Source organism: Vulpes lagopus, chromosome 3 (genome assembly GCF_018345385.1).
Source record: "Vulpes lagopus strain Blue_001 chromosome 3, ASM1834538v1, whole genome shotgun sequence".
NCBI classification, from domain to species: Eukaryota; Metazoa; Chordata; class Mammalia; order Carnivora; family Canidae; genus Vulpes; species Vulpes lagopus.
In genome coordinates this window covers 133,011,813-133,031,037 of record NC_054826.1, presented here as the reverse complement: position 1 = coordinate 133,031,037, position 19,225 = coordinate 133,011,813, and the positions used below count along the sequence as shown (strand labels likewise).

At 38.7% G+C, this 19,225-nt stretch overlaps 1 protein-coding gene across 7 annotated transcripts in view; it reads left to right on the top strand.

The window, feature by feature from the left end:
- Positions 1–19,225, top strand: part of NTNG1 (netrin G1) — a 306,784-nt gene that overhangs the window by 256,202 nt on the left and 31,357 nt on the right. For 3 of the 7 annotated variants that reach the window (XM_041749732.1, XM_041749731.1, XM_041749733.1), the window contains one exon: positions 8,198–8,332. The exons of the other annotated variants lie outside the window; for them this stretch is intronic. In XM_041749732.1, coding sequence (XP_041605666.1) covers positions 8,198–8,332 — 135 coding nt within the window. The remainder of the gene's footprint in view (positions 1–8,197; positions 8,333–19,225) is intronic. 7 annotated transcript variants of the gene reach the window in all.

Genomic DNA, 19,225 nt, shown 5'->3' with positions numbered 1-19,225 from the left:
AGTCCATTGTTAAGTTGGTTTTTCCTCTTTTTTTTTTTAAGATTTTATTTATTTATTCATGAGTGACACAGAGAGAGAGGTAGAGACACAGGCAGAGGGAGAAGCAGGCTCTCCACAGGGACTGATGTGGGACTCGATCCTAGGACTCCAAGATCATGACCCAAGCCAAAAGCAGTCACTCAACCACTGAGCCACCCAGGCATCGCAAGTTAGTTTTTCCTAATTCTCCTCGAGTTATTTGAATTTCTCCTTAGATTGCTTTGTGTCACTGTTTAATTTTCTTAGCATATGCTCTTTTGTTTTCTATTCTAAGCATGTGTTTGTCTTACCCACAAAGCAAGCTTTTTGACAACAAGGACTTTTGTGTGGCTCCAAAAAGTTTCTGGGACAAATTTATGCACATAGAGGATACCTTTGGGAAAAAGCTGGTTAAATTATATTAGGTGAACCAAGGGCTGGCCTGGGGTCGTGAATGTGAAGAACAACCTCCACCAAGGAACCTGTTCCAGAGGAGGAGAGTCAGAGGACAGGGCTGTAGGTACCCACTCCTCAGCAATTCCAGACAGCTCTGAAGAAGTCCTGAGGAAGCAATTAGATTTGGCAGTTGGGTCTCCTTCCTGCAACCTCTACTCTTGGATGGCTCTAGCCCAGAAAGGTTCTCCGTATTTCAAATCCTCAACCAAGGAAGGTTCTAGAGGTCTTTTTAGAGTTCCTAGGAAGTCAGAAATGCCAGCATAAACAAGGTGTAACTCGAAGTAAAGTGTATTGGAGCGAAATATTTGTTTTTTAAGAAAATTTAATTTGGTGATCTGTAATTGTACTACTTTTGTTGCTATTATTTTGTTATTATTAATTTGGCATGCCTTAACAACTGAATTTATACAGATATGTTCTTACCCCATCTCCCACATCCGAGTCCCAAGGCCTCCTTCCCACTCTGTTCTCCTTCTCCCTCTGCTTCATCCCCAGCCCCAACACCCAGCACACTTACACACATGACAAAGTTAGCCTCCTCTAAAGAAAGTGGCTTGCCTTCAGGAGCCTCCCTCTTCTTGCTTCTCTTTTAAGCATCGAGAATCCCCAAGGTGTTCACCCTATTTCTGGTGTCTTCCACTCTTCACCATTCCCAGTGTCCTCCTCTACTTTTTCTATCCAAATTTGACTTTATTCTCTCAGGACCTTGACCTCAGCTGTCTGTAGAATAACTGGCTCTGCTCTAAATGAGTCCACACCATTCTGATGAGTAGCAGCATTTTAAAAAAAAAATCTAGTCGCTCTTTTTTATTCCTCCTTATTCATTTTGACAGTGATTATTCATTTTTACTCTGCTCATCAAATGCAATACTTCCAAAATTTATCTAGGCCAAAAAGAGTAATTCAGCCCCTTGCATAGTGCCTGGCAAATGGTAGATCAACCCAATATAATATTTATTGAATGAATGATTGAATGAATGGGCTCAAATAGTGGTTGTGTTTGGCTTCCTAGTGAGGTAAAATAAAAGCTAGACATTAATAAGAGGAGTATTTTTAGATTAGATAAACAAAGTTTACAGGATCACGGTTGACTTTCCTCATAAATGTCCAGCTAGGCCTATCCCCATATTTTGAGAAGGCAAATTAGCTTCCTTTCCTACTTATTTCTTCCACCTCTTTTTTCTGTCTGATTTGATCATTATTGCCACCAAAAAAGGCTTTGTCTTTACAACTTCTTGAAAAACGTTGAATTAGATGAACAACTTCTTGCTTCACTGAGATGCAACAGAAAGAAAATCGAGTCACTCTCCACCCTTCCCCTGTGCTCTCCTCCTCTTCCCTCATCTCCTTGTCTAGTTCTTCCCACTATCATGCCTTGGCCTCAGAGGCTCCTTCTGGGGAAACAAATAAAAGGAAATCTGGGGTACTGCCCAATCATTAGCTACCTAATTCTTCTTTTGTAGTGGACTAGCTTGAAACTTGGGTGAAAAGGAAATCTTAAGAGCATGTTTCCCATATAAATCATCTCCCTGCTTTTTATATTTTCTCTCACACATAAACAAACTTCAGATTTGGCCTGACGAAAGGCTCACAAAAGCTGTCTTCCCTCTTAGCATTTGGAAAAAACAAAAATAGAGAATTGTTTAGTTGTCTCGACCCTTATTAAATTTGCCACCATTTCTGGGAAACCCTGACCAAGTTACCATCTTGACGCAAATGATAATGAGACTCAAAACAAAGGAGTCATGGGTGGATGGCAGGCTCAGGCTCCAGATGTTCACATACTTCCCTCCCTCTTTTTAAGAGTGCAAATATGAAGAATAAATGAGGGAAATGACAAAGACAGTAAAGCTCTCGATGTGCAAAAATTAGAACTTTGCATCAATGGCAACTGAGCCTTCCCAAATTTTAAAAGGTGTACACCTGCAAATGCTTCTGTTCATATTGTATGCCAATAATTAACACTCTCCAATCATGTTCTGAATGTCCAACCTTTCTATCCTGCTTGAAACAGATGCTACTTCCATGCCAGTCACAACCACCTGTGGTCGCCATGTGTCATGTTGCATCGCATAGATGTAATGCCATCCCGCCATCTTTTCTCCACTCTTCATTTTATCCAAGCATGTAGTGTGCTAGTACTCTGCTACTGTATACACTCTGTATACATTTCTGTTCTTCCTTGCAAGATTGTGAATGCTTCGGCCACTCCAATCGATGCAGTTATATCGATCTGCTAAATACAGTCATTTGCGTGAGCTGTAAACACAACACTAGAGGGCAGCACTGTGAGTTATGCAGGCTGGGCTACTTCAGAAATGCTTCTGCACAGCTGGACGATGAGAATGTGTGCATAGGTCAGTTCCATTATAATTTCAGCTATTGTTCTGTGCCTTTCGAGGTATGGGGAGCTATTTAAGGTGAAGAGGCTGTTGATTTGCATCATGGCTGAATCAGAATGAACTTTCTCAATAGAGAGAACATCCTTGTGGTAGACTTAAAATTCTCTTGTGCTGGTTGAATTGGGGGATATATTCTGAATCCTTATGTTATTGTTGCCTTAAAGATGATGAGCAGAAAGTCATGTTTAGAAGATGAAGAATTTTCTATTATTCTTTCTCCCTTCCTTTTTTTTTTTTTTTTTGCATGAAATCTTAAACTCTGGTAATATCGAACTGATCATAAAGTCTTAAGTTGTAAATTCAACTTTTAAAATGGAAGCTAACTATATGGAATTTAATTATAGATATGAGAAATTAGGACAAACTCTTGCATATAATTGGTAGCCAACAAATATTGATTAAATACTGCCATTTGGAATTGAAAGCCATTACCAGTTGGTAATATAGAAGTTTGCCAGACTCTTCCATCCATAGTAATGAAATTCCATTTATTTAATTTTCCTTTAGCCTCTAAAAGGAGAAGGAATTTCTCAAAGCTATTCTAGGCAACTAATTCTCTTAGTTTCCAAGGTAAATAAGCTCTGGAACACTGGGTCTACAGAGTTTTCTCCAGCACTCTCCCCCAACCACCATGACTACTGCTTGTAGTCAACTGGAGAGAACCTGCCCTTCCCACCCAAAAGAAGTTTCTCCTACCTTTTGCACAGTAGTATCTGTTGTTAAGAATGGGAGCTGATGGAAAAATAAGAAACAATAAATGGAATTTCACTCCACGATTTACTATGAAGAAATGGCATATATTTAAAATGGTCAAGTGTATGTGCATACCTGTTACCTCTCTGGCAGATAACTATGCAGGCAACTAATTTTAAAAGTAGAATTTCTCACATAGAGATTAATTTAAATAGAAAACACATGCTGAAAAATGACAGTCTTTTCATCAAAAAAAGAAATCTAATTAATCGACATTTCTGGGATCATTGTTTTCTGATCAGAGTATCAAGGTCATATAGCTACTTGCCCAGGATCACCTAAGATAGCCGTGTGAGTTATTTTGAAGTCAGTTAGGCCGAGTTTACATAATACTATTTATTTCTACAGTATGTTCTATTTTTCAAAGTGCCTCCTTATTTATTATTATTTGTGAATTAGTGGAAAAATCACTGGACTTAGAGACCGGAGAGCTGGGTTCAAATCCCAGTTTGCTTTTTAATAGCTGTATGCTTTAGGTAAGTCATTTCAGAATTCCTGGTCAAACTGGGATCATATGGGATGCACAGGAAACACTTGGTAAACTGTGGAGTGACTTGCAATTTTTTTTTTTTTTACTTAATCCTCATTAACAAAACTATGGGGGTAAGTATTCCACTGATAATTTCCTCTACTTTTTAGTTGAGAAAAGTAAGGCAAATTGACCCAAATCATACAGCTTCAGCAAAGAGTTAGTTTCCTGACTTCAAAGCTTGAACACCGTCTCCCAACTATCCTGACATAATTAGCAAAACTAAGCTTGTCAGACTTCTACTTATGGTACGTGTTTTGGATGACAGTAGCAATTCCACTGTGAGCTTGCGAACAGAAGTTCAATTGCCTTTATAACTAATGGGGTTACAAAGATTTGAGGTTATTAATAACCCAAAAGACATGTAGCTGTTGGAATTTTGAATGCAGAGTTACATTTCAATGATGTCATTTGTAAAAATATATAAATGTCATACTATAAATATGAAAACAGAGAAAAAGTAAAATAAATAAGGACATAGGAATAAAAATCATTTATATAAAATACCTGAGATTAAAATATTTTACAGTGTTAATTTCATATTATTTTAAGTAAATCAAAGAAAAAGCCCTAAATGAAAAGATTTTATTCCATATCATCTCTATTAGCAGGTAACTTAGCAATATACAATGTTTTACTCAGAATTTTCTATTCTTATGAACTTTGGCCTTTTTCCAGTCCTCAAGTAATCTTATAGACTATAAAATCTGTGCTTCCTATTCAATTTTAAGAGGTATAGTTCTGCTGTAAATCTATGTTTGATTACCTTCAGACAGGAAGACCGCCTGTTTAACTTTTGTCTTTTAAATTGTAACATAAACTAGAGACGAAATATACATTTTCCCTACTTAAAAAAAATTTGAAAATAGTGGTTTTCTCATTTCTAGAAAGTTTGTTCATTAAAGTTATAAACCTTTGGGGAATTTTATTTTATTGAGGCAAACGTGTTTCTATTCAGTATTTTATACTCTTTAAACCAAGTAAATTGGCAAGCCGAAAGATGAGAATTTTTAGGTACCATTGAAATTAGCTATAATATTCACCCACATCCAAAATTCCTTAAATTGCTGCCCTTTTCCTAAGAGGTAAGATTATTTATAGAGAATGAGTTGAAAAATGTGGCTAGCTGGTACATGCTACAGTTTATCTTTTGTTTTTAGTCTATATATGCATACAATGAATCAGTAACAATTTTCTAAAAAAGCTATGGATCTGCTTTTCCTGCTTGAGGGGCCAAGGGTTGAGATATCAGCGCTGCCTCACTCACCAGGCTAAGGCTGGAGTTTGCTCTCCAAGGGCCACTGGTAGTCTATGGCTCCCTATTGCCAAGGTTTGCCATATGGAAAAGTATGAACCGACACCCTCTTTTCCACAGTTCAGCTCCCCAAAGGGCTTGAGGCAGAACTGAGAATTAAATTTAAGAACATACACTGCAAGTAATTGAGAGTTTTTAATACCTTTTTGTATAGAAAGCACAAATGAAAATGAATGGATATGTACCCAATTCACTTTCACAGAATTAAGCACCAGTCTGGCCCCCTGCCATTTCTTTAACAAATGACAGTGAAACCCACCACACTGGTTATAAGGGAACAGACCCTATCTGTAGACTGCATTGAAATCGATGTCACAAACTATTTGCATCATTTTATATTATAGCAAATATAAAATGCAGGCTATTCCGTGTTGCCACAGTGATTGCTGCTTTGTGACTACTGAGGAACTTACCCATTTTCATATAAATTCCAAGCACAGTCATATCTCCAAAGATGCATGTAATTACCCTGTATGACGCAGCAATTACATGAAGATGACACTCTTGCATGCTTCTGTCTCATATAAACTCAAGCATTTAGCAGGAAGCTAGAGGATATGTGGTTCATGACCTTGAGTAATCACTGCTAATAATCTCTGATAACAAGCTTGACATCAGAATGAAAAACAAGGCTCAGCAGTTACCACTAAACATATCTCAAATTATGCTGTATTATTTTTTAGACCCCTTGAAACCCAAGATGAGATAACCAAAGGTACCTTCTATAGACAAGACTCTTCTAACACCTATAAATCAATTGTAGTATAACTTTTTAATCAAACCTCCAAAAATATGTCATGTTGTTTTCAGCCTAACAGTCCTGCATAATTCTTCTTAATTTCATGAAATAAAATATAATACTCCAAGACCATCACCAGTATCTACCATTGACCATGGTCTCACAAGTGTTATTTTTTTTAAAACTAAGTTATTTGTACATAAAGTTGCGTGTAGACCACACCTCTCCTTGTCATTTCTTTTCATTACCGTTGGAATAACACTACACTTAATCACTTTTTCCTATGACAACCACTGGGATGTCTTATGGTTTAAATGCTCCACATTTTTTAAAAATTGTGTTTACTTTTTTTGCATCTAGACCCTTATATTAATATAATTGCTATGAGCTAATTAACTAGAGAATCTATGAAATCAGCTTGGCCAGATATAATTCTACTCCCTGGTTTATGAAATGTTGGTGATTCATTGTCAACCTATACACTTTAAATAGTAAGAAACATAGGTACATACTTACATATATGCACATACAACATTTTTAAAGCCACAACAAAATTACTATTTTAAAAACAACTCCCATATACATACACATTAAAATTTAAAAATGCCCACTTAAAATAAAACTCTAGCTATTAATCACAAAGTAAGTCAGGCAAGGAGGGAGCATCTTAGTTTATTTAGTTTTACTTTTACCTACATATGTCACTATTAGTCTTAGAAACACTTGTATCACAACAATGCTGAACTCAAAAATTGACTTAGTCAACATGAAATAAGTCATAATTCTAAGACCTTCTACATTCTTAGAAGAACCTGTCTAATTAATTCCAATGACAAAAACAGAGCCAAATCTCCGGACCTTTCATAAAGTTAAATCTTGAGTCTCTGTTGCCAATCTAAAATGCTAAACTTGATGCTAAGAAGGTGAAGTTATCAGGGCTTGTCCTGATTGGTTGGTGGTTGGTTGGTTGGTCAGTACAGTTTTATCTGGTTTTTAAAAAGAAAACCTCTGAACAGGGCATTTTAATATAAAAGAAACAGAGAGGCTTGCCCAAGATCATACAATAGGATAACACAGAAAGGGACTTTGGCTCCCAAATTCCAAAAGCTGCAAACTAACTATTGTTGCCTTTCAAATGGAAATCTAAGGAATATTTCATTTTAGGTTCAGCCTTTCAGCAAAATAGAGCTTCAGAAGCAAAAATATCCTATATAAGAATATGTAAGGAATCAAGAAAATATTCCATTTCCTTTTTACTAGACAAAGTTGTATTGTCCTTCCAATAGACATTATAATGAAAAATGTATGTCTCAAATTATGCCTATGTTGAAATTTACTTGGGATGACAAACTCCTTTTCTTTCATGATTGTTCATCTAGGCTGCATAAAAACTGTACTAATGTGCCTAGTATCTAAACAACATGTGCAGGCTCCCCACAAAACAGTGTGTGTGTGTGTATATATATATATATATATATATATATATATATATATTAAAGTGCTCTCCCAAATCATAAGTAAAAATGCCTTTGAATGAGCAAAGTGCATTTATATTACGCTTTAAAAATGTTCAGCAGTTCTCAAATATTGAATGTAACAGATAAGGCCATTTGAATAATTTAAAACAGATTTTACACTGATGGCATATTGATTTATACTTGATATACAAACTTCTCGTGGTGTTCATTAAACCATCTAAAAATGCCCTAACAAATGGAATCTCTATTATGATCTGTTAGCCATGAAGAGCGTGATGTCTTATTTCCTCGAAAGTTTTCAGTTAATTTCCTCCCATATCATAAAAATGGCACCATAGAAGGCTGAGCAAATAAATAAACGAGCCCGAAATAGCCATACTTGCCAAAGCATTTCATTAGTGGACATCTTTCTCTAAGTAAGTGATGCATTTAAGTGACGCTCCTGTGTTGATAACCTCTAAGCCATGCAGACTTGTTTCCAGCCTGTGTGTTGTCTTGTTTCTACAGAGTGTTATTGTAACCCTTTGGGCTCAGTCCATGATCGTTGTAATGGCTCAGGATTTTGTGAGTGTAAGACGGGAACGACAGGGCCTAAGTGTGATGAGTGTCTGCCGGGAAATTCCTGGCACTACGGCTGTCAACGTAAGTAACTCTGGGAGCTGCCCTCTGCCTGCTGCAGCATGGCTGGTTCTGCTTGTCCAGGCTGGTGTGTGCAGCTTCTCAGAGCAGAAAAAGACCCAAACCACTGACAAGCTTTGAAAGCTACTTAAGGCCCCAGCCTATGTGTAGGAGAGAGAGCAATCTATCAGCTGTCCAGCTGGCTTCTTTGAAGCCCATCTTCTTCCCCTCTGAATGCTGGAGCAACTTATATTGAAATATTGTGCTCAGATCCAGGTACCTGGCCAGACCATAAATTAAGTGGCACAATAGGGACCCCGCTTGGAAATTCTCACCACAAAATGAAGGGTGTTGTGGATGTGGTTAATATATTTCTTGAACTGAAAGCTACCCCGGAGCTCCAGAGTTCATAAATTAAATGATATCTACATAACTTATTACCACCCGTGCTATCACACCCATCACTGAATCTTAACCAAAAACCTAAAGGTAATAAATCTAAGGGATATTTAAATGCCAGGGTAAAATAAATGACAAAAATCAATATTGATTTTAAGCCTCTGAGGTTAGGCACCATGCAGTGAGCCTTAGACAGATGCCATTTGGTTCAGCCTCATTTCTCTGAGGATTATCAGACCTTCTTAAAAGCTTGTCAGGCAGGTGGCATGTCGGTGTATTCAGGGAACAGAAATTTAAAAATCTGAGCAGAAGTGTCCTCCTGTCATTCATAACCTTTTCTGCTTTTTTCATTATGCACTAACTTTCCCGGCTTATCTGTACACATTTAGCTTACTAATATTAAAGAGCCACCAGGCAAATCCTCTAGAGCAGTGCGGTCCAATAGCAAATTGTGCAAGCCACATATGGAATTTTAAATGTTTTGTTATCCACATTTAAAAGTAAAGATAAATAGAAGAAATTGATTTTTACCGCATATTTAACCCAAATATCTCAAATAGTGTCGTTCAACATATAATCAACATCAAAACTATTAAAGATACATCTTACATTGTCTTCATACTATATTTGAAATCAAGTATGTGTTTTATACTTACTGAACATCTCAATTAGGACTGACCATATTGCAAGGCTTAATAGCTACATGTGTCTACCGTATTGGACAGCACAGCTCTAGACCTTCTTTTGCTTACTTTTCACTCGAAAACAATGTCAGCATGCAGGAACTGTCTAAAGCCAATTCCAAGGCTACACAGAGTATGTCACCCACTACTTGTGGAATTAGAGTTCTCTCTAAGCTACTCTTCTACATAATGTAAAGCCAAAGTGAGATTTACTGCCATACTATTGCCATAGGCAGCAAAGAACTATGGTGATCGGTTGAGAAATCTGGCATTGAGTATGCTACGCCAAGGTTAAGATGGGATCCAGGAGCTGGAGGTGAGCGTCTCCAGCCACGCTGGAGAGGAACATTAAAAGACAAATAGGTAGCACACCTCCACATAAGTTCTGCACAAGGCCATAGTTTAAAAGTCCTGCTTGCCATAGACTCCTAGAAAACACCTTAGGGGTACGGATGACTTGGTGGATCCCAAGCACCATATGAGAGGCCAGAATTCAAAGGCCAGTCATTGATCCTGGAACATCTGGATGTGGCCTCCAGCAGTCAAAAGAAGAGAAGGAGGGACAGAGGAAGGACCCAAACCAGCCCAAGACTCAAGGCGTACGTTATAATGAAACTTTATGATTAAGATAGTCTTCTCAAAAAGAAAAGCTCATGTAAACTTCCTGATGCAGCAGACCTAATGAATAGGTATAATCAGGGAAAGATATTAAAGAGGAAAGCTAATCTAGCTTTAGCAGAGATATATCCCAAAAAGATCATAACTTGATTTTTTGTATTAAATATTGGAGTATTATTTTTAAAAAGTGCAATGTCACCAGATTTTCCCTTCTGGAATTGGAAGGCTGGATTACACATGGCCCTACCACATAAGGGCTGTGCAATGTACAAAACCCTCTGTATCTCAGCCCCAGCACCTCACATCCTGGGTATGTCTAGATCGGTGAGATTAGACAAGTAGATGCTTTATCCTCTTGAGTATTTCTTGAGTATCTACTATGAATTAGGCATTGAGCTAACAGTAGAGGCTACAAGGATGAAATAAGACAGCTGCTGTGGACATACGGGTATGGAGTTCACAATCTGAGGTGAGAGGCTGACAAACAACCCAAAAGTTTTGAAAGAAGGTAATCAGAACTAAGAAAGAGCAATGTATGTACCTTTAGTGAAGCCCTGATGGAAGTAAGGCTTCCCAGAGAAGTGATGTTTGGTTCAGTTCTGAAGGATTAGTAGGAGCTCTCCAGGATGGAACTTCTTGAGCAAAAGTACATGAGCTAACACACTATGTTCCAGAAATATCAAGTGATTTTGATATGATGGAAGGATAAGGGGTGTGTGTGTGTGTGTGTGTGTGTGTGTGTGTGCACGTGGGGAGGGACGGAAGATGTTCAAAAGGCAACCAGCAACCAGATCACATGGTTTCCTGAACCAAGCTGAGGAGTTTCTTCTCATCAGGAAGGAGACAGACAAGGGATCCATCATACAGTTTTAGACAGAGGAATGAAATGGTCATAGTTTGTTTTCTAAAGATTACTCTGGCTGCTAAAGGAAGGACTGGAACAGGATGAGACTGAATGTGCTATATCAACTTAACATATTTCAGATACACCTTTGAGTATGCATGCAATAGCTTTATCTCACTCCGAAATCTTTTTTCCTTCCCTCAGATCCACCTATATTGGACTGATATTCTGTGCAAAAATATAGAAATTCTGCTGTCAGTTGATAAATGGCTATAGCAAAAGGATCCCTAAGTGCCTTCCCCTGGGATCTCTCAGACTACCCCCAAGAGCCAACAACTAATGGGGTACACCTGTCATGGTAGGGTGCCTCCAGCACCAGTGTTATAACAGATATTCATTCTAATTAGTTGTTAATTACAGGTTGACAAGTATTTTTCATATTACTCCTGTCTGCACACACATGAATGCCCTCAAAAATGCCCTTCAAAAAATGCCCTTAAAGTCAATCTCTCTCTCTTCTCTCTACCCCTCCCCCAACACACACACACACACACACACACACACACACACACTTCTATTGAGTTGAACACATCCTTGGGTTAGCCGCATTATCAGTGGCAGTGATTAACCCCGACAACAACAACAACAACAAAAACAGTGGTCAGAAAGCAGTGGTCAATAGAGCTGGCAATGGTGCTGGCAGTGAGCCATGAGCTTCAGTAAGCAGACACTCTTAGGCCTTGGGCATGAATTGCCTCTCCACTTCTTACTACCTGCAAGACATAGAGGAAAACCTGTGGCCTGAGTCCAATTTTTTATCTTTTAATGGGAGGTAATACTAGGACATGACACATCTGGTAATCATAAAGATTCAAGGAAAATAATGAATGTGGACCTCATGGTACATATTAAGCCCTCAATTGTTACTTATTCCAAGCACATGTTGATATGTCAAAATGCTAGGAAAAAACTTGTGTTTGAAAGTTATTGTACAGTGATAGTGCAGAACATGCAGCAGGATCAGCCACTGTTGGAATTCCAAATTGTTGACCTAGGAACTTCTAAAAAGCCCTTCCTTGATTATAATCAAGGCAAGGCCGATTTTTAAGAGACTGAAGTGAAGCTGATCCGCAAATCAACAATGTGGCTTCAGCAGGGGAAGTGAAGAGCTCCAGGCTCATAAATGAGCCTTCTGCTTCAGGAGGCCATCAGTTGTGTGCTCCATAAGCGTAAGCTGGTCTCTCTGACATAAAAGGTGAAAACCATCAGAATGAATGGGCATTAGACAGCCTGGGGCGCACCCAATCCAGGAAACAAAGCAGAAATAAAAAGGTTTCAAGGAGACCAAGCTGAATCAAAATTAGTGTCGAGGTTACTAATAGAATAATCAAACAGCGAGGAGAAGACAGGTTTGTTTGGTTGATGTTTTTTTCCATGTCTCTTCGAAATTAGTGAAGAGAGTTGAGCCATATCCCAAAGAATAAAGCTAAGTCTTCCCAAAGGGAAGGGTTCCATGCTTCACATAAAATATGGAGGGTTAGTATGTATTGGGAAGTGATGAAAAACTTGTCACCAGCACCAAGGAGATTGGACAAGGGAAGGTTTGGAAATTTTGGTTTGGAAAATGGAATGGAAATAGCCACACATAGAACCAATGAGGCTGAAGAGGAGGTATGTGGTTTTCCTGGAGGATGTAGAAGATACATTAGAAATCATGCAATGTCTATTAAAGCTAATGATCATTCTCCATTTTTATCTAGTTTATATGAATACTACTGGTGCTTTCAAAAGAACTTATAGTCTGAATATTTGAGTTAAAGTCAAAAGAGTTGGTGACATAGTTCAGTGTTATGATTTTGGAAGATAACAAAGCATATGGGAATTAAGAATTAAGTACACGTAGCAAAGGGAACATGGAGATTCAATTGTTGGACCGTGGCCTATATATCCTAATAATCCTAGAAAATGGGTTTTTGGAAAGGATCAGCACATATATTACTGAGAACAGAAGAACAAGTGTTTAGTACAAGGCTCAATGGCCTGATCAAGAAGATCCTTAATTCAGTTTGAGTCAAATATTGTGAAAATACCCTTATAAAACCGTAAAACCAGACAGTGTGGCAAACCACAGAGTTTGAAAGAAAAAAAAAGACAACAGTTATTCTCAGGAGAAGAATAAGGAAAGGTTTGTGGAAAAAACTCTATGGTTTAGATGTTTTCCTTCCCAGAGAATGCACAATAACTATATTCATTTTCTACTGCTGCTCTAGTAAACTGCCACAAACTCAGTGGCTCAAAGCTATAAGAATGTATTTCTTACAGTCCTGTATTTAGGAGTCCAAAGAGGATATCACTGGGCTAAGATCAAGCTGTTGGCAGAGCTGTGTGCCCTTCTGGAGGCTCTAGGGGAAAATCTGTTTCCTTGCCCTTTTTTAGCTTCTAGAAGCTACCTACATTCCTTTGCTTATGGCCCATGTCCTCTACCTTCAGAGCCAGAAACTTTCCATCTCACTGTGTCTTTCTTCCATCATTATATCTTTCTCTGACCACAGCTGGGATAAGATCTTCATTTTAAGAACTCATTTGATAGGCTTGGGCACATACAGATAATCCAGGATAATCTCTCTACCTCAAGGTCCTTAATGTAATCTCTATAAACTCCCCTTTTATATGTAAAAGAACAGGTTGCAAGGATCAAGATGTAGACATCTTTGGAAAGAACGTTGCCACTGCCTACCACAATAATCATTGAGAATGGCAACTTTTAATGTCGACCATAAATATGCCAGTATCGTGGAGATAGAAAGTAACTCATGCTTGGAATAAAGATATGCAAAAGAAAAACTCACTTGAAAGAAATACATAATAGAACAGAAAAGAGGGCCATATGTAAAGAAGGTATAGACTTGCATTGTCAATTAGAAGGTAGAAACAGTGAAATATTTTTCAGTCAAGAGCAAAGAACTTATCAAAAAGATATTGTGAGTGTGTATTGCAGACCACACAACCATTCAGAAGATAAATATAAGCCAAATTAGAAAATCTCAATACTCTGGAATCTCAAAAAGCCAAACTAGAAAATCTCAATACTCTGGAAATCTTCCAAAATGGAGGTATTCCATTTCAAAGCCAAATTAGAAAATCTCAATACTTTGGAATCTTCCAAATGGAGGTATTCAAATATCAAGACATTCACTGAGAGATGTGTTCTGCTAATTGCTGACTTGAACTGACAAGAATTTCCTTGCTCAAAAGAGTGTAAAAAGCAGTCAGGAAACTGGTATTACCACTCTGGGGTGGCACAGAGATGCTAGTATCACCTAAGAGAAGAAATGTTAATGAAAACCTTTAAGGGACATTGTCCCAAACCTTAAGAAAAATTCAAAATATCATTAGGGGATAAAAAGTAAGATCTTAGATACTTTTAAACACACATACACACATACACACACACGCGCGCGCGCGCACACACACACACACACACACACACACACATTGATTTTTTTTAAGAAATAAAAGCACAAATTCTTCCCAATAGGCTACATAGAGAAAATAGGAGACTTCTAAAATAAACATAGCTATGCAAGGGCTCCCAATGGAGTTTTGACAAACATTTATTTAGTCCCTACTATGTGCTAGACACTGCTGCAAATTAAGGCTAAAAAATAAAAATTGCAAAAATGCAAGATGGCTTGAAGTTGTGTTCACAGTTGTCCAGGTGACAAAGATGTGGCAATCTCAGTCCACTTTCAAGCTCAATTCTAGAGAGCAGTATGTCATGAGTAGCAAAGAAACTAACACAATTTCAGGCTGAACAAAGACCAAAAGTAGTTACAGTCCTCTGACATGTGCCCTGAGCAGCCCACATCAAGAGTCTAGAGCTTGGAGACCACATTCTAAGGCAGCAGACAGTGATGTAGGAGAGTTCTGTCTTTGATGAAGGGATTTTCATAAAGCCAGCTGAAGCAGGTCAGGAAGCATATGACTTGACACATTACAGGTGTCGACCAGGGTTCGGAGGGCTCTTGTGTACCAAGTGGACATGTTGGCTCAGAGAGAGAGAATGGACACCAGTGGGTAAAAGGGAGCTGGGTTTCAGCTCAGCATTTTCCAACAATGATTCCTTCCAGCTGTCTAAGAAAATACAGTAGAGTGCCTTGAATAACGATAAATCCTCAGACTCTGAAAAACTTCAAAGTGAAGCTGGACAGGCTCCTATGAGTGATGCTTTTTGGCGAGTTCCTGCTTAAATAAACAGTTGAGTGAAAGACCTCTAGGACCTCTCCAGCTTCTTGGCTCCTTCAGAGCAATCTCATGGGCCAACGGAAGGTGTAGTAAGATATTCAGTTCAAGTTGTATTAAGAACTAATTTGGCCACTTAGCTGTCCTCTGTGCTCACCTCTCTTTTCCAATGGGTAAACTCTCGTACCTCCCACCAGCGCTGTTCTCAGTCCTCACTTTTGGTTTCCAAGAGTCAGGCTTCGAACTTCCATAAATCCTTTTTTGGTTCTTATCAAAGCTTTTCTACTACTATAGATCAGAAGGCTTTCTTTTTTTCCTCTTCTTCTTCTTCTTTTTTTTTTTATTTTTTGGTATGAGATTAATGTCTACAGGCCTGACAACTTGTGATTATTAAGATGATGCTTCCAAATGCTTCTCTGAGATGAAGATTATACCTTCCTGGACAAATGCCTTGAATCAAACTTGTAGCTTTTCAATTACCTCCGGTTGTAGTCTCCTGCTATTTGCTGTGTTACATTAAAATGTCCAGTTTACATTTCACCAATTGACCTCACATTTTGAATCCATTGACAGGTGGCATGTCACTTAAACAAGGATGTCTGTAATGCTTCAGAGCATTTGCAGTCCCAGACACGATTTTACTCGTTTGGCTTTTATATCTTTATCACTGAACATGAATGGCATCACTGAATCCAAGTTTTTAATTTCCTTGCTAGCAACTTGAACAACAGTCTCATTTCCCTTGCTGAGTACCACATACATAACAGTGATGAAAAATAAATAGTTGGAAGGGCCCTTGATGTTACTGTTGTTCAACTCCTAAGGGTGGGAAGGAAGTGCTCGTTAAACAGAACCAATAGGAGCCTCCCTAAGGTAATTTAAAAAGGAAAATATTAGGAAGACAGAAGATAGAAAGTGGCAATTTGTAGGCATTACAAATGTGTTGGGTAGTCCTCCTGGGGGGAAAGAAGGCTCGTTTTGTCAGCTAGAAGAGCAAACCCCAGGGTTACTGCCAGTTGTGAAATTTCTCCTGATTCAGCAGGACGAGGCCGAAGCACTCAGTCATGCTAATAGCCATCACTTTCTAGTTCCAGTCCTTTTCCCTTCCATTCTTAACCTAACTCTAATTTGAGATTGGTAGAAAAAGCCTCCCAACCTCCTGTACATCAGGGACCTGATACCTCCTGTGAGCAGGAGAGTCCAGGGCTTAGAGTCACGCCATAGAAAGTGCTTTAACTCTTCACACCACTAATGGCTCCATTTGGAGCGACCCTAAGAGGCAAAGGCGGGAGCAGCTTGAGAGGAGTGAGTTGTTCGGAATGCCCTTCACAATTGGGTCATATCCTAAACACATTTAAAACCTGACGTTCTTGAATTGTTGGAGTTTGGTATAAGACACACAGAGATAGTGGGTATACTGTCCACCGGATATAATAGCATTCTAGATCACTTCCTGACAGCCCGAGGTTTGCCTGCTACCCAGCTGCCCTGTGCCCAGTTCAGAGAGGGGTCTCAGTTCTGACCCCGGTGAGAAGCTTTCCATATTTACTTGGTTATCTGTACTGTTTCCCCATTTATTTGAAGACAATTGTGAAAATGACAAGGATGCCCAAACTTTACCATTTCCCACCACAGAACCATACAAGTTTAACAGTGAAAGGGGTGTGAGATGCCAAGATAGGGAGAGATGCAGGTACAACTTTATCTCCTAGTAGCTCAGAGTCAAAGCCACAGCCTGGTCCTGTCTGTTCATAGGATGATCAAGAGGCCAGGCAGAGATACATTACATGAAGTCCTTTCCTTACTTCAGCAATATGTACCTGGCGTGTCACCCTGAGCCACTCTTTACACACTAGTGAGTGTGGGTGTGGGTGTGTATGTGAGACAGAGAGACAATCTCCATCTTCTGAAGCTGCATACATGAAGATAATGCCTAAGCATGTCAGCCCAATTGGAAAAGGACTGCTCCATTTGAGATTTGTGGGAGATAAATATTTAAGTGAAGACTCAGTCCTCTGTCTCCATCAGAATGGAATTCTGGGGCAGAGGAGCCACAGATAAACCAGGGTGGCAGGTCTCCTGATGACTAGATTCTAGGAGTCAATGCAGTGAAATTGGGGATCCTGATTCTGGCTGGGATCGTTACCAGCTCTCCAAGAAATGTTCATGTAACACTACAGCCTCTTGTGTGCATCTCCTATGAAGTCCTAGACAGGGCTTGGGTGTTCTCAGGCTCCTTGTTGGTCTGAAATTCTTTGATCCCAAAAGCTCACAAACGGTTTGACCTCCTTGCATATGGACCAAGTGCTGAGGAATAATCATTATTTTAGAATAATAAAAATTGTTATTTATTGTGCACTTTCTGTGGTCAGGAATGTGTATGCATTAGCCCCATTCTACAAGGGAGGTAGCAACTATTTTCCATATTTTAGAAACAGAAAAATTGAAATTTAAAGAAGGTAATTCCCCCAACTCGAATGTCTGAAAATGGCAAACCAGTTATTAGGAAATATTTATTTATTGAGTTTGCTGCAGCATTTTATAGGATTTTATCATTTTTAATAGTAAGATGGAGGTTTTGGTGATTTATTCCAGGGATCAGCAAACTTTTTCCATGAAAGGTCAGATAGTAATTATTTCAGGCTTCCTGGGCTATACAGTTTCTGTTGCAGCTATTTCAGCTCTGCTATTGTAGCCACAAATCAGCCCATGATGACATTGAAATGAATGAACGTGTTTATGTTCCTTTAAGACTTTATTTTTGGGGATGCCTTTAAAAAAAAGACTATTTATGGACAGTGAAATTTAAATTTCATGTATTTTTTAAAGATTGTATTTATTTATTCATGAGAAACAAGAGAGAGAGGCAGAGACACAGGCAGAGGGAGAAGCAGGCTCCTCGCAGGGAGCCCAATGCAGGACTAGATCCCAGGACCCAGGATCACGCCCTGAGCCCAAGGCAGATGCTCAGCTGCTGAGCCACCCAGGCGTCCCAAATTTCACATAATTTTCATATGCCATAAAATATTATTCTCCATTTGATTCTGTTTCAAGCACTTAAAAATATAAAAATCTTTCTTTGTTCAAAGGCCATCGTAAAGAGGAGGCAGGCTCCTGTTTATTTATGTCAAAGTCACACAGCAGTTAGAAAGGAAGAAACAGAGGACCTGGTTAATACAGTGGAGAGAACACGAAGCAGAAGACAGAAGAGAACATTAAGAAAACACACACACGTGCCACTTTTCATTAAAGTGTGTCTTCTATCCTGATGTAGGTATCACAAGGGGTTGGTCTAGCTGATTCATATTTACCAGGCCCTAATTGACCCTAAGAAAAATGTTAGGTTTTCCAGAAACATGAAGGCTGTGACCATATAATTTCCAGGACAAGATCACAGGCATAGTCAGTGCCAGGTGTTTAAAGGCTTACGAGCTGGCCAAGTCAATTTAGCATCAATTTAGTACAATCAGCAACTAATGAAAGAGAAGTCAGGGTGGCCATAATCCAATCAGGGTTGCTCATGTTGGTGCGAGGAATCATTCTGTCGCACTCTGCAAGAACAACCCATCACCTTGAATATCAGCAAAAAGCTCTACTAAGAATTATAGTAATAATATCAGCTACAACACCAAGGGCACAAGAAAAAAAATACATACAGAACCTGTCGAGAATTTTTTTTTAACCTCAGCTTCGATATCAGAGGTAATTATTCTAAATAAAGTGTATGTCAGTGCCATGAACCTCTGCCTTTTCTGTCCAATACTCTTTTGAATGTAACTACATCTATTGAACCCAGGGCGTTCTGGATCATGTGGCTCTATCTGCAGGAATAGAATTATGTCATGACCATCTCTACTTAAGGGCTGTGTGCTCTTCATCCCATCTTTGTCAAATTTTTTGTTTTTAAAAATTATACTCAACCTTCAATTTTCTATTGCTGCAAGGTGGGAAGGAGAGGTATGCATTAGTACAAAATGATTACCTTTTTTGTATATGAATGATTTTTTCCTTTTTTAAAATTTGAATTCAATTAACACATAATGTATTACTAGTTTCAGAGGTAGAAGTCAATGATTCATCAGTCTTACATAAGACCCAGTGCTCATTACATCACGTGCCCTCCTTAATGCC